The sequence below is a fragment of the Anopheles stephensi genome, chromosome 2, assembly GCF_013141755.1.
Source record: "Anopheles stephensi strain Indian chromosome 2, UCI_ANSTEP_V1.0, whole genome shotgun sequence".
In the NCBI taxonomy this organism is placed as follows: Eukaryota; Metazoa; Arthropoda; class Insecta; order Diptera; family Culicidae; genus Anopheles; species Anopheles stephensi.
The window spans coordinates 29,539,302-29,553,657 of record NC_050202.1 but is presented as its reverse complement, the minus strand read 5'-3'; the positions used below and the strand labels follow the sequence as shown (position 1 = coordinate 29,553,657).

The window sequence follows — 14,356 nt, the reverse complement described above, 5'->3', positions numbered from 1 at the left end:
TATGGTACGCTTGATGGATCCTTGTTGATTACTCCGAACATTCATTAAACTTCCACGTGGGATGAAACCAAAACCAAACCAGGCCGGAAGGACTCGCTATATTCAACAAAAAACATAAATAGGTTTATAAGCGTTATGCTTTCGTTTGAAGGTTTGAAGGGAAGGTGCCTTAGGAAAGAAGAAAAGAAACTGGAGTCATCTCAAGGGGTTGGGTTTCCCCGTATATCAAGTAGAAGCCCAGTGTTATCCTCCAACAGGCGTCGGATCCCTTCCAATACCACAGTATGGTTGACAAGAGATCTAAAAAAAGCACCGGAAGTAGAATAGAGCCACACTACAACAGTCAACATGATAATCACGAGGTAACACGCCATCCCCGGATGAAGTTATCAGTGCCATCGGACAGTTGATACGTAACAAGTCAGCTTGCAGTGATGGATTAGTGCTGGTACTGTTTGTGATGACACCGGAAATACATCTGCATCGAGTGGAAACTAGGTGTCGTACACCCAGTGTCCAACCCTTGAATGCTGTCTTTAAGGATCCTGTCCCGAATACTCTTCTGCCATTTCGCGCCCTTTGGTACATATTTTGTCGGACGCTACCAAGCTGGATTTGTTGGAGGGAAATTGACTTTATCCTTAATCAGCAACATATTGTCCAGAAATCCCATGAGGACCAGAACTTGAGGCAGTACTTTTTCAATGACTTCAAAGTCTACGGTACCATCGATCGAACCATGATCGATAGTTCAGATCATAGTTCACTTTGATATTGCGATTAGTTGAACCATGAAACTGCGCATACATACTCTGTGGAACATAATTCATCCATGCGGATTCCATGGGAAGTTGGTACGTTTGTTGAGGGTCACAATGGACGATACGCAGTGCAAGGTAAGAGTGTTTAACATACTATCGAAATGGTTCAAATCTCTTTGGGGATTGAACATGGATACGGACTCTCCTGTTTGCTTTTTAACATCGTCCTGGAAGGTGTCATGCAACGGGAGAGGTTCGAACTCCAGAGTACGATTTCTATCTATCTTATCTCTCCGATCAATCAATGATCAATGCGACGAAGACGAAATACCTGCTTGCCGGAGGCTCTAATCGTGATAGAGCCCGAGTGGGAAGCAGCGTGTTAGTCGACGGCGACAACCTCGAGGTGGTAGAGGCGTTCTGCTATCTTGGGACTGTCGTTACTTCGGACAACGATGTCAGCAGCGAAATCTGAAGACGCATTGTGCTGGGAAATCGTGTCTACTACGGCCTTCACCGTCGGCACGAAATGTGAGATCTGTCGCACACTGATTCGCCCGGTCCTAGATGGCCACGAGTCTAGGACCATCCGAGCGGAGGATGCAAACGTTCTGGATGTGTTCGAGCGACGCATCCTCCAGACCATCTTTGGCGGTGTGTTGATGAACCACGAGCTTGCTGAGCTGCTATACGGCGAACCGGACATCCTGACGGTGGCGAAGACCGGCAGGGTACGATGGCTGGGGGTGCCTACACGGATGGAAAGCTGCAGCCAAGGATCGAGTTTCCTGGAAATCTATTGTTGACCGGGCCATGTCACGACGACCTGCACTTTAAAAGAGTAGGCCAACATGATGATGATGATGATGATAGGCTCCACAAATTCCTGTGGTTCAGAAGACTCCAACTACAAAAGAAATGCACAATATAGCGCACACTGATACGAGGCTAGTAGTCCTCTACGGGCACGTGTCCTGTGTCGGAAGGTACTTCCTCTTACGAGTGGAACAAGAGCAACTGACTAAATTTATTCATCTTACATAGCTGTACAAGCAACGCCCAACTAGATTCCTAACTCCCGAGGTTGCTATGTTTCACAAAACTCCTCCTCAAACTTGGCAGATTCTAATCCAATTTGTTGGCGAATCTTCTCTATCTTAACGCGTGCCAATGGTTTCGTTAGTTCATCGGCAACCATGTCTTCATTGGAGCAATAGTGAATATCTACTACACCAGTGTTCACCAACTGCTTTACAAAATTGAACCGAGTATTGACGTGCTTCGTCCTATTACTTTCACCGGCAGATTTTAGCAGCGATATGCAGCTCTGATTGTCTTCATGTATTTTTATCGGGGTCGGAACAGGTTCATCGATATCCTTTAGAATCTTCAAAAACCACAACAACTCACGGCTGGCTTCGCCAAGTGCCACGTACTCCGCTTCAGTTGACGAAAGTGTGACGCATGGTTGCTTTCGTGCTGCCCAACTGATTGGTCCTCCGAGAAGAACGACGAATCCGGTGTTCGATTTTCGGTCTGTCTTATCACCAGCCCAATCTGCATCTACGTACACTTCCAGTTGCCCCGGTGAACCGATTCTTAAACTCCAATCCGCGGTGAACTGAAGATAACGTAGCGTTCGTTTTGCTTCGGTCCAGTCTGCTTCTGTTGCATTATTCACCTTGCGGCCTAGAATTGATGCACTGGTTGCAATATCTGGTCTCGTGTTTACCGCAACGTACAGAAGAGCGCCCACTCAGAAGAGGCTCTGAAACTCCTCGTTTCTTGGCATGGGTACCTCCTCCTTCTGCTGTGTGTTCGGGTAACCGGGATCCATCGGTTACTGTATGTCACGTGGACGTGGATGACTCGAGAGGGCGAACGCACCACTGTTCTCCTCACTGATGTGCTCTATGTTCCACAATTCGGAACCAACCTTTTATCAAGCAAGGAAACTGACAGCCAAGGGACTCAAGTTCATCTTTGGTGAGGATGGGTGTCACATCCAAAAGGACGAAAAGGTGATCGCAGATACAATGATGTCCGATAGACGATTTTTGCTCGGATACAGCTCGGATCAAGGATTAGGTTCATTATGTAAAGAATCAGATCGGAAGAGTACCCAAGGTGATTCGTTCCGATCAACGGGGCGAATACAAGAATGAAGCCCTTAAACGTTTCTATCGTCAAGAGGGTATAATTCAACAGTTCACCACTGCGTATACACCACAACAAAACGGGGTAGCAGAGCGAAAGAATCGTTCGCTGGTGGAGATGGATCGTTGTATGATTCTGGACGCGCAGCTGCAACACACGTATTGGGCAGAAGCTGTGAACACGGCCCTCATATCTGCAGAATCGGTTACCGACGAAGCCCATAACGAAAACACCGTTTGAGCTCTAGACTGGAGAGAAGCCTGACCTCAGTCACCGGAAGATTTTCGGGTCGTGGGCATATGTATGGGTACCATCCGAGAAGCGCTCGAAACTGGATGCAAAATCGAAAAAAGATGCTATTTGTAGGCTACTCTTTGCTGCATAAAGCCTATCGTTTCATCGATCCGGAAACGTACAAGATGACCACGAGCAGAGATTGTCGTTTTCTGACACATCGGGAGGTTTGGGAAACCAAACCTTCGCAGGGATGTATCGTTCCAAATCCATTTTATTATCCGATGATTGGTAGCAAAGCTGATGAAGATCCCGTTGTTGCAGCACTAGAAACTGGTGATGACGAGACACCAGCACCTACATTCTCCGAACATGACGATGGCCATGACAACGATCAATCTAGTGAGATAGAGTTTGATGGTTTCCGGCAAAAGTTACCTAACAAGCTCTTTCTCTGCTTCTCAGTAACTGCCTTAACCACGGAATCGCAGCAACCTCTGTTTCCCCTTTTTGCTACTTCGTCAGCCAACTTGGATTTGATCAATTCGAGGGTCAAAAGCTGTCGTCAGAGTATCAAAGGATTCAGGCCAGCTTCGTAGCACCGTTGCCACCTGCAATTTACGGTCCAATACATGATTCGCCACCGCCATTCGCACGAAGAGTTCTTCGTGCCGCTCGATGCCTTCGCCATCAGTATACCGTTTGTTGCAGATATGTTTCAGCAATGACACTACGGAAGTCAACGTTACCTTTTCATATTGGGTTTTCAGGGCATCCCAAGTCTGCTTCGCTGTTTTCAAGTCCTTGATTAAGTTTAACCGACTATCCTCCAGAAAAAGCCCAATTGTTGCTCGGGCTTTCTGGTCACCGGTGTCCCAAGCTGTGGTATCTACTGCAGCACTCGATCCGGGGACAGCGACACTCGCCGGTTTCGTTCCAACCACGTACCGCCACAAGTCTTCCCGTACCAGCAGAAACTCGACTTTACTTTTACATGTTCCATAATTACTTCCATTTAGCCTGGCAATCCCCAAACGCTCCATCCTGAAAAATTTTCAACTCTTCCGGTATGAAACAATTTTCGTTACTAATCGACCTGGGCCCATAACCTGTTGGAAGGTACTTCCTCTTACGAGTGGGAAAAGAACAACTGACTAAATTTATTCATCTTACATAACTATATAAGCAACGCCTACTAGATTCCTAACTCCCGAGGTTGCTATGTTTCACAACATCGCTAGACTATGCTGGCGGAGGACACCAATGCACTCGCCATTTTCTAGCGGCGGTTGTTACAGACTATCTTTGGCGATGTGTGAGAACAGGGTGTATGGAGAAGGAGGATGAAACACGAGCTAGCAGATGCAGACATCCTGACGATTGCCAAAGCCGGAAGGGCACGTTGATCAGGATGCTAGACTCATGCCCTACCAGGAAGGTGCTTGCATGCGACCCGTTCGTCACGAAGCGTAGAGGAGCACAACGAGCTTGTTGGATGGATCAAGTGGAGCCAGACTCCAGAGAGATCGACTGCAGCCTGGAGTGGAGGAGTCCAGCCATGGACCGTGTTTCCTGGAGATGGATTGGTTCGGATTGGATTGGTGTGGAGAAGTAGATGAACCACATGGACTCATGCTCCTACCAGCTAGTTGCTCGTCAGAAATCCATAAACGTAGAGGAGAACAACGATCTTTCTAATGTTATCGAACCCGTCGGACACCGGATACATCCCTAGACCGAAGAGTATTTTCCTACCATTTCTGGCTAGCTTGACATGATTCACTTGCTACTAGATAGTCAATCCTGCGCAAGAGAAGACATTCCGCATGTGATTTGATACTGATCTTCGTGTGTTAGCCGCTGGCGCTAAGTAGCCGTTAGCAATATACACAACTCAAAGCGTTGAACTGGAAGCGGGCGTTTGTTTTGCGTTCCCGCATACTTGTTATGCATACTTTACTGGCACAACATCAGCAATTTCAAGAGCACAACAATATATGTTCACGAAGTAGCCAAGTGGCTGGTGGGCAAACAACATCAAAACAGCTTCCTGGAATAGTCCGAACGCCATTGCCTGTATTGATTGTAACGATCAATTGATTGTTACATTCAACAGAACCCATTGATCAGGTTCCGTGTCGTCGATTGATGCTTGTAAGAAGGAGCAACAAGTGTTCAGCGTTGATAAGATGTAATAATTATCTTAATAATCAGCGTTTCGAATATCTTAACCGCATCAATAATTTCTATGACTGAGATGCATCTTGCACGTGGCCACGTACTGGACACTTTGTGATTGCATCAACCATATTAAATCAGCACAAAAATCATAAAATTTCAATTTACGCACATGCATCCTTTCAAACAAAACTAGTTTTGGACTCACTTTTCCCCCTTTTTCCCAACGTGTGTGTGTGGTCGTTTTCACTTTCCGCGCACGTTTCACACTCGATTGGGCATCGAAATCGTTCGGCAGACGGTTGGCGCCATCATGTTTTCTCACGTCGCAACCACCGACGGCAACGCGTGCGGCGCCGACGGTGAATCTTAGGAGCTGATTATGCAAATAGCGCGCCAGGTATGGTGGCCGTCTTAGCCTCTTTTCACACATATCCTTGAGCAAACCCTTCCACGTGCTAGGGCGGGAATCGGGGAGGGGAGTACCGGGAAATAAGTCATCGAAATCGCTCACCTTCCGGTGCGTGCGTGGAAACATTCCGACCACTGCCGGGACGGTAGTATAAAAGCGGCCAAGAACAGACAACCAACATTCAGTGGTCCAACGGATTTTCCACAGTGCAGTTTAGCTCTCGCTCTCGGTGAAACCAGCAGTGCAGTAGTCCGCGTCCTGCGAAATCTGCCACCCAGTCACAGCTCCAGTTCCAGGCCAGGTAACGAGCAAGGTAATTGTCGCTAAAGGATAAGGGTTTGCGTTTGAAATTACTGTCGAGATTACGAACCAGTGTGCGAAAGTGTGATGCAGTGTGTCGAAGTTTGATTTGAGCAGTGGTAAGTTTTAGTTCTAGTGCATGGCAGATGGTGGTGAGAGGTGGTTCACCGCGTCATTCGTTTCGGACCTATTTACTAAAACAAAATTTTGGAGTAGTTTTGCAGTCAGTGTCCCGGGCGAAAGTGTGTGTGCGTGAATGTGCGTGTGCTAGTGCGTGTCCAATCACTGGAAGATGGCAACCCTACTCTAGTGAGGCCTGTTCCGGCTAAGATCGACATCCGTAAAATTCTAGCCCTAGTCGCCAATGCTGTTTCCGGTCTACTAAGAGCAGTGCAGTCGGCCACCAGCTTTGTACTCTAAGGCTTAGCTTTCAACTGTTCCATTGCAGATGCCATCGAAGGCAAATGTGCACCGTCCGGCGGTGGGTTCCTGCGGGACTGTGCTGCTACTGCTCCTTGCCCTGAACTCCATCACATCGGGAGCGCAAGGATCACTCCAGTACATGGAAACTTCCTCGCAGCGCAAGGCACACTACTGTGGCGCTAATCTGAGCGATACGTTGGCCAAACTGTGCAACCGATTCAATGGACTTCGTAAGAAATCTGGTGAGTGCACAGCTCGCTTCACTTGGTGTAACATTCCGCGTACTTCACGGTGGCATTTGATCATCAAACTTCATTCGCTTCTTTGTAGACAATTTCTTGATGCCTTACCATGAGGCACGCCTGCTAGACGACGTCCAGGATGAGGTGGAACAGCTGCAATCGCTGCACGACCGTTCGACCAACATGATCCACCAGGCGCTGATGACGCTACAGCATCTCAACTCGCACGAGCACAGCTTCCGGCGTGTACGGCGCCAGGTCGTGGCCGAATGTTGCTACCAGAGCTGCACGATCGATACGCTGAAAAGCTACTGTGCCGAATAGAAGGGCTGCTGGACGCGTGATGTTGGAGCTGCTGCTACCGCTACTGGCCGCTGCCCACCGTCGCAAAGCACTAGAATCTTCGCCATTCCGTTCCAAACCACTGTGTAGTTTATCTCTTCTGGCGGAATAAACGCACACTGCGAGCACGCACACGCTATCGCTTTCCCCCTCTCAAGGAAGAGTTTGTCGGGTTTTTTTTATTTGAATATCGGGGGATCCTTGGGAGTTGTAGTAGTAGGACCGCAGTGAAAGGATTCTAATTCGTGCCCTTCTTCTTTGTGTTCTTTGTTTGCTCTATCTACGATCTCTACTTTCAGTGTGTACTGCAAAGCGAGTTGAATCAGTAGTGATCAGTGCTGTACCGGTGAACGAACCCGAACACTCGCCACCTCTGTCAAGATGTCGTCCACGAACGGTGTTGGTAATGGAAGCTTCTACATGCTGCAGGCGTTGGTGCTGCTCTGGACGATAGCGGTAGTATCGGCAAACAAGCGATACTGTGGCGCCGAGCTGGTCAAGGTACTGTCCTTCCTGTGTGACGAGTTCCCCGATCTGCATACCTCGAGCAAGAAGGCCGGTAAGTGACATTAATCCTAAGCGCAGCGCGTCGATCTACAGTTTGACTCTCTTCCTTCGGCAACAGTGGACACCTTCATGAAGACGGACACGACCAACGATGAGTGGATGAGCGCGGACGATAGCACGCAACAGCAGCAGCAGCAGCAGCAGCAGATGATACTCGACCAGCAGCTTCAGTCGGTCGGCATGATGGACGATCGTGGCACCGTACCGGCCTGGATGAGCATGGTGTACCCGGCGAACTACATGTACCGCCACGGAGCCGGACACAACGAGCTGATACCCGCCCGGTTCCGCAAGAGCCGCGGAGGAATCGTGGAGGAGTGCTGTTTGCGACCCTGCGGCATGAGCCAGCTGCTGCAGTACTGCAAGAAGGTCAGCGCATTCTAAGCGGCTCGGATCGTACCCGATATGTGCATCCCATAGGTGTTGATCTCGTGTAATCTCCCATACGCGAATGGCGCGTACAAAATCGTACAAAGCAACGTTACAAATCGCATGCAACTAACTCTACCTAGGCTTAAGGCTCACAAGCTCTCATCTGTTACTAGAACTCGCTTTTTCATATTTAACGGTGTTGCTACATTTGTTGCACGATCGTACGGGTGGGCAGGCCAGTCGGCGCAGAGATTGTAAACTGGACGCCTATTTAGCTACGCGTAGAGCCCTTACCCTAATGGGCTGTGCCGGTTTTGCCCGGTGCGGTTATTATTGGACAAAATGAAACTATACAATAAAACAACAACCTATCCATTATTGGTCATTTGCAAACATTGAAATCGCACAAACCAAAGTTGTAGTTGGACGGATCGTGGTTGTACTTACTGGACAGCAGGGTTTGGTTGGCTTTTTGTGTGTGGAAAGAACTTGGGAGGGGACTTCCGTGGGGAAGTGTTTGTGGGAGATGTGGGTATGATGGTTCTTCTTCGAAAGGGTTTTCCAGGAGCTTCACTTGGCTTGTAATTGACTCGTGACAGAATGGAAAAAGCACAAGCTCAGTTGAATTAAATTCCTTCTTCGTTGTATACTCTGAACATTGAAGGACATTCTACTCTAATCTATATTTCTTAAGACCCTCAGACTCTTAAGACTCTCAGAGGACCATTATAAAATTCGGACCAAGTGTAGGCCGAAATATCCTGCTTTGGATAAATTTGCAACTACCAGACAAGACTATAAAAAAAATCTGATACGAAGACCCAGTACAGCACGACTTATTAACACTTTCGGAGATACTTAAAATCAGGGGACAAACTAGCTCGACTGTGGATAATTAACCAAGGGAAGCAATTTATAGTCCTTAATCGATAAAGGATTCTTCAACCTTTATTGAGAAGATTGTTTTATTAAGAATTATATTTTAGGACTATGACAGAGGGGCAGGAATGGAAAGAGGAGGTGTGGAAGACCCAAATTGAGATGGGGTGTTGGTGTTGATGCGTCCGCCCGAACAGCCGGGATAATCGACTGACAGACGACGGCGCAATGTCGAGGATTGTTGCAGCAGGTTAAGACCGTGAACCGGTTGTAGCACCTAGACACCAACCCAACTAGACATATTTTAGAAACATTGTCTATTTTGTAGGAAGCCAAATTTAAATACCTTTTTAAATATATTTTTTTGAAATTCAATATATGTTTCAAACACCACAAAAGAAATCATCATTTAGTCAAGGATATTGAACATTATCAGCATTGCGTCGGCTCTCCATCAGGATTTCCCTTGGCTTGATTTTGTTCTTACGGGGAAATACAGTGATGAACATTACTATAAGAACACCTTACTATCCAATTTTAACTAAACTACTTCTTTCGATTATTATGTTAGATATATTCGTTTCGAAGTATGGTAAAAGCACTAGCAGTGCTTAAGTCGTTCAGAAATAACTGAGACACGTGTTATAATTAAAAGTCGTTACAAGGAGATGCTCAGTGAAGTGAATTAATCATTTGCTTATTATTATAATACCAGTATAAGATACTTTTTCCAAGAATTTATGACTAAGTTTTATTACTAACTCATTAACTTTACTTTTGAACGACGCAGTACCGGCATTGGGTTTCATAAGACAGTGCTGGTTATCGAATCTCATCTGGACCATTCCACTAAATTAGTATAACAAATGCCAGTAAAGATTGGCAGGACGTTAAGCCAAGAATAAATAGAAGAAAACCTGTACTTTTACATTTTTAACCAGTAAGGTAGTTTTATTCTGTTGTTATCTTTTGTTTTTAGCAGTGGTGATGCTAGCACGAAGGGGCGTGTTTCAAATCTCATCTGGGCCGCCTTCAGTCACGCTGAATTTGATTGTCCCGCTAAGGATAAATTGAGTCAAGAAAGACAGACATATCATGAAAAACCTCTCGCAAAGTTGTAAAGAATAAAAAATCACATTTATTATTCAAAAAATCTTATTTCTAGTAAATACATATTAATTTAAAAAAAATGGAGCGGTCCGGTGGCCGAGGCGACAGCGGCGCCGGTCTTCACACGGCAGGGCCGGGGTTCAAATCCCATCCAGACCGCCTCCCCGTACTTAAGGCTGACTACTTTTCTACGGGTAAAATTAAGTCACAGAAAGCCAGAAATGGCAGGCCGAGACCTCTCGAGGTTGTAGTGTCAAGGAAGAAGAAGAAGAATTTGAAAAAAAGGCGTAATACTCAAAATAAAAAAATGATGTATTTATTTGCTTATTTTTTATTTATCACAATTCCTGCTGTAAATGCCATTTATTTCGAGTCTGGTAAGGCATTCAAAAAATGAGTGTGTTAAGACTTTTAAAGGCCATTCTCATTCTTTTGAGCTAAAAATACTAGTTAGTACGCCAACTCTAGTTGTAACGGCTTAACGGAGTCAGCTTGAACGAAGTCCATTGACTTAGTTATTTGTTTTCGGCCGAATAAATTACGTTTGCTACACAAAAACCAACTGTTTTCAGTTTACCACAGGCTCTCAAATTCCAAGGAAGTTTTTGAAAACATTTCTGCGACTTCCACTGCGACTTGATGATAATCGATTCTACGTATTGGCAGTTCTAATGGACCCACGGGTAAACAGCAAATGGGGCGCAAACATTGTAGATCTTTACTAAAAAGTTCCAATATACTTTAGTTAATATGTTACGAAAAGTTCTCCTTGAAGTAGCGTCGATAAACTGCTGGAAGGATATATTCTTTAACTGTAGAAATCCTTTAAGGTCAACCCGTCCTAATTCCCTACGGTTTACATTGTAAGCATGAAGCAGGCATGCATTATCGGTCCCAGGAAAACAGACGCACTTTAACTGCACTACCGATGCATTAATAGTGTTTGACAAGTGGGGTATGTCGCCTGTCTCGCTGCATAATAAGTGGCTACAGATGGCATCGTGCGCATTTGGGATGGCACTCTTTGGGTAAACTGATAATATAATAATTAATACAGGTTTTTATTAGAAGAATAATTTAATTAAAAATGTAAATAAAATGTTAATTATTTAAAAGAAATTATTATACACGATTAAAACCTATTTATGGTCATGTTGGTCTAACGTCTGTTTCAGCTGTTGTTGTCGTAGGTGCACTTGGTGCAACTACTTTTACGCTCACAACTGTAGATTGGAATCTTGGTTGTTTTTCCGGATGTCTACCAAGCTTACAAGCGGTTGTTGCCACACGGTTTAAAAATAAATCAAACCCAGAAAAGTGCACTATATAAGCGGTGCCATTATTGCAGGTAGTTCATTCTGTTCGGCACCTGCAAGCGGTCTCCTGAATAGTGGTACAATCCGGGAACAGGTATGGTGGCTGGAAATTGGTAACTGTTTGAAGTGAAAAGTGAACTAATTTCCTTGAATTATTTTAAAGATATCATAATCGTGAAAGCGGGGGCCACCGCTTGTTGGACAGGTCCTTGAGATGAAAGTTCCACGGCACACATGCGTCAGCGCGGTCTGTTTGATCGTGCTGGCAGCTGCTGGCAGTCTGCCGACGGTCACGGCGAAGCGTTACTGCGGCGATCAGCTAACGAGCGCGTTGGCAATGTTATGTGTGGAGTATTACACGCTGGAAGATCTCCGTAGGAACACAGGTAAGGGAAAGAGTAGCGCCCGAAAGTATGCAATTCGCATGGCAACAAACCCCCAATTTCTAATCCTCCGCTCCGCTTTCGTTCCAGTTGGATTCTACCCCCAAATGTCTCCCATCCAATTCACGTCCCAGGGAACCGACTGGGAATCCGGGGAAAACTTTAATGAGAACGAATTTAAAAGGAACTTTAACATGGACCCACACGACAACGCGCTGGACGCGGACGGCGACGAGTTGACATCACAGTGGTTTAGGAAGAAACCATTCCATCGGTTCATCGTGCCGCACATTAAGGCACGGATGCGACGCGACGTGGCGAACGAATGCTGCCGGGAGGAATGCAGTATGCGGCAGCTTCTGTCCTACTGTAAGGTGGTAGCGCCGGGAGTGTCGAGTGATTAGATTCTCCTCGCAGCAACATCAATGCAGCTTCCAATGTTGAGCCCAAAAACGAACTAGACATTAGTGAGGGGGAAGGCGTATATATTTATTTTAGAGGGACTTGTGAGCAAATGGTCGCATAAGACTTTTAACACTAGTTTTGCAGATTGCAGGTGCTGTTGTAAGAGGGAATGCTCGAACGTTGTACAAAAGAAAGGATTCTGGCTGTGCCGGGGTGCGAACACGAATGACATGGACATGGATGGTCAGCTTTAAATAAATCGGTTTAATGCAAATGCAGGTGCTTGTCTATAGTTGCATGATTAGTTATCAAACCTTGTTCAATATTTACTTGTGGACAACTTCAAAGAATTTTTGAAGCAAGGGTCCATCATAGACAGGTTGATTGGAGGGATTTGATCGATGTAAAGCTCGCTTGTCACAAGATTCTCGGCTTTTGAAGATCAGCTTAACCTGTCGAGCTCACCCAGGATAAGGTATCCTTTCACGGTTTGGAGAAGGAAATGTCTCCAAACCATCTCTCTTTTATTCTAAAAATAGGAGATGATAGCTATAGCGGTCATCTGAACCATCTCTGGTCAGATCAGATCAGATTCAGACCAGGTGATCAGATTCCCCACTCTGTGGAAGTCAGCCTGGCTGGCTTGCTGTGTTGAAGAAAGGTTCCCGATCCCAGATATCGAATTACCGAGGCATTTCTCCAGTGGCTTTTGGGTCTTATTCGTAAATTCTCCGTTGAAATCTCTGACCCATTGTGTCTGAAATCGCTTTACTGCAGCTTGGTTCGATCCACCCTCAAGTACGGGAGTATCATCAGGTGTCCCTCGGTTTCGGTTTGGATCGCCAGACTAGCTACCCGTAAGTTCCTCGGCTCCTCCAATCAGTCTCTTCCTTCTTATGAGACTCGATGCCAACTCCTGGGGTTGGCGTCCTTAGAGAAACGGCGATCTGTGGCTACTGTCACCGAAGCTCCTGATCTCCGGTACCGGAAAGGCCTATATGTCCCCACCCAATCGCTCCGTCCCCGTGCTCCGCTAGCTATCGTGTCCCGGCGTACGTACTTCGGCCATAAAGACCCCTTTCTTATATGTCTGTGCAGTTTCAAAAGTGTCTCCGATCTCTTCGACTACAGCTCATCCATCCCCGCCTTCCGAACATCCCTCCTTACAGCCCCGAACCTCACTTTCCAGTGAGTCAAAACCTGCTACTCCTCTCTTGCGTTGCCTAATTTTAAGTCTTTGTTCAGCCATGGTGGCAAACAAATGTTAGTGTAAATAAATAAAAAAATCTTTTATCACATGTTACTTCTAAGACGTCAGTAGCTTGTGGAGGCCCTGTTCATCACGAGTCCAAAGTCCCTGTATCTGCGTTGGAGACAGATCTAACGCCAATCTTTATTTCCTCGGAGGCCCTAACCGGTTAACTCGGTGGATCAGCGGAGATAGGAATCCTGTATCACGCTGTCTAAAATGAGGACCCAATGCGAGGCCTATTATACTAAACCACTAATTATAATCTTCTACCACAAGATAGCCGACGCTTTCCACTTATTCTGGACATCGTTTGATGCGCCACTGAAGGTCAAAACAAGCCATATGTTCGTTAGATGTAATACTTAAGTGAGATGTAATAGCTGTTCCACTATTTGTGACCGAGGCGACAGCGGCACCGGTATTCATACGACAGAACCAGGATTTAAATCCCATCAAGACGCAGGGCTGACCATCCAGCTTCGGGTAAAATCAAGTTACAGAATGTCAGAGCTTGGAAGGCCGAAAGCTTTCAAGGTTGTTGTAGTGCTCACCTATTTGATTTCAACAACTTGATATATGCTCGTTGGATCCTGCTTATTAAAAATTATTTGAAATCCTCTGTGTTTATTACTCCTACTTCATTGCAGCTCTTATGACATTGTAAGACTATACTCTGAGATTATTTGTATCTCATTTACTATTTGTTAATCATAGTTTGTGGCCATTATTTAACAAATAAATAAATAAAAAACAATTCTGACGACCCAACTGGGTGACGTTCAAACGCAAATTTCGTTTTGGGCACGACGATCGGCCCGTAACCAATATGCCACCAACGAATCAACCCTGTGAGAGAACCGCGGTGTGAGAGTTGTTTTCGTGTGGCTGGAGGAGGAGATGTCGGAAGTGGGGTCGGTAACACCCTCAGTATTCAAGCCTCTTTTGGGGTTTATCGAAGAAAATTTTATTCTTTACTTGGATCCTTGTCAGTCCTTGATCGAGGATCTCTTGATAGGGTGGGCC

The 14,356-nt window shown here is 45.9% G+C and overlaps 2 protein-coding genes across 6 annotated transcripts; both read left to right on the top strand.

The window, feature by feature from the left end:
- Window positions 1-5,904: 5,904 nt before the first annotated feature.
- On the top strand, window positions 5,905-8,439 carry LOC118506114 (probable insulin-like peptide 3). 5 transcript variants are annotated; one of them, XM_036042822.1, is made up of 3 exons: window positions 5,905-6,043; window positions 6,491-6,707; window positions 6,796-7,206. In XM_036042822.1, the coding sequence occupies exons 2-3, from the start codon at window positions 6,491-6,493 to the stop codon at window positions 7,029-7,031; spliced, it is 453 nt and encodes a 150-aa protein (XP_035898715.1). In that variant the 5' UTR covers window positions 5,905-6,043; the 3' UTR covers window positions 7,032-7,206. The 5 variants fall into 5 exon arrangements, with proteins under 5 accessions (XP_035898715.1, XP_035898714.1, XP_035898712.1 ...); XM_036042821.1 differs by having other exon boundaries at window positions 5,905-6,161; window positions 6,259-6,707; XM_036042819.1 differs by having other exon boundaries at window positions 5,906-6,055.
- A 2,878-nt stretch (window positions 8,440-11,317) lies between these two features.
- Window positions 11,318-12,359, top strand: LOC118506113. Its single transcript, XM_036042816.1, has 3 exons — window positions 11,318-11,387; window positions 11,457-11,679; window positions 11,767-12,359. Exons 2-3 carry the CDS (start codon window positions 11,508-11,510, stop codon window positions 12,078-12,080), a joined length of 486 nt encoding a protein of 161 aa, XP_035898709.1. The 5' UTR covers window positions 11,318-11,387; window positions 11,457-11,507; the 3' UTR covers window positions 12,081-12,359.
- The last annotated feature ends 1,997 nt before the right edge of the window (window positions 12,360-14,356 follow it).

Excerpts from the sequence above, each read along its gene's own strand:
- LOC118506114 (XM_036042817.1), top strand. The coding sequence starts at position 7,431 with ATGTCGTCCACGAACGGTGTTGGTAATGGAAGCTTCTACATGCTGCAG. Across the intron at positions 7,609-7,674 it reads TACCTCGAGCAAGAAGGCCG|TGGACACCTTCATGAAGACG; the intron begins GTAAGTGACATT and ends CTTCGGCAACAG.
- LOC118506113 (XM_036042816.1), top strand. The coding sequence starts at position 11,508 with ATGAAAGTTCCACGGCACACATGCGTCAGCGCGGTCTGTTTGATCGTG. Across the intron at positions 11,680-11,766 it reads AGATCTCCGTAGGAACACAG|TTGGATTCTACCCCCAAATG; the intron begins GTAAGGGAAAGA and ends CTTTCGTTCCAG.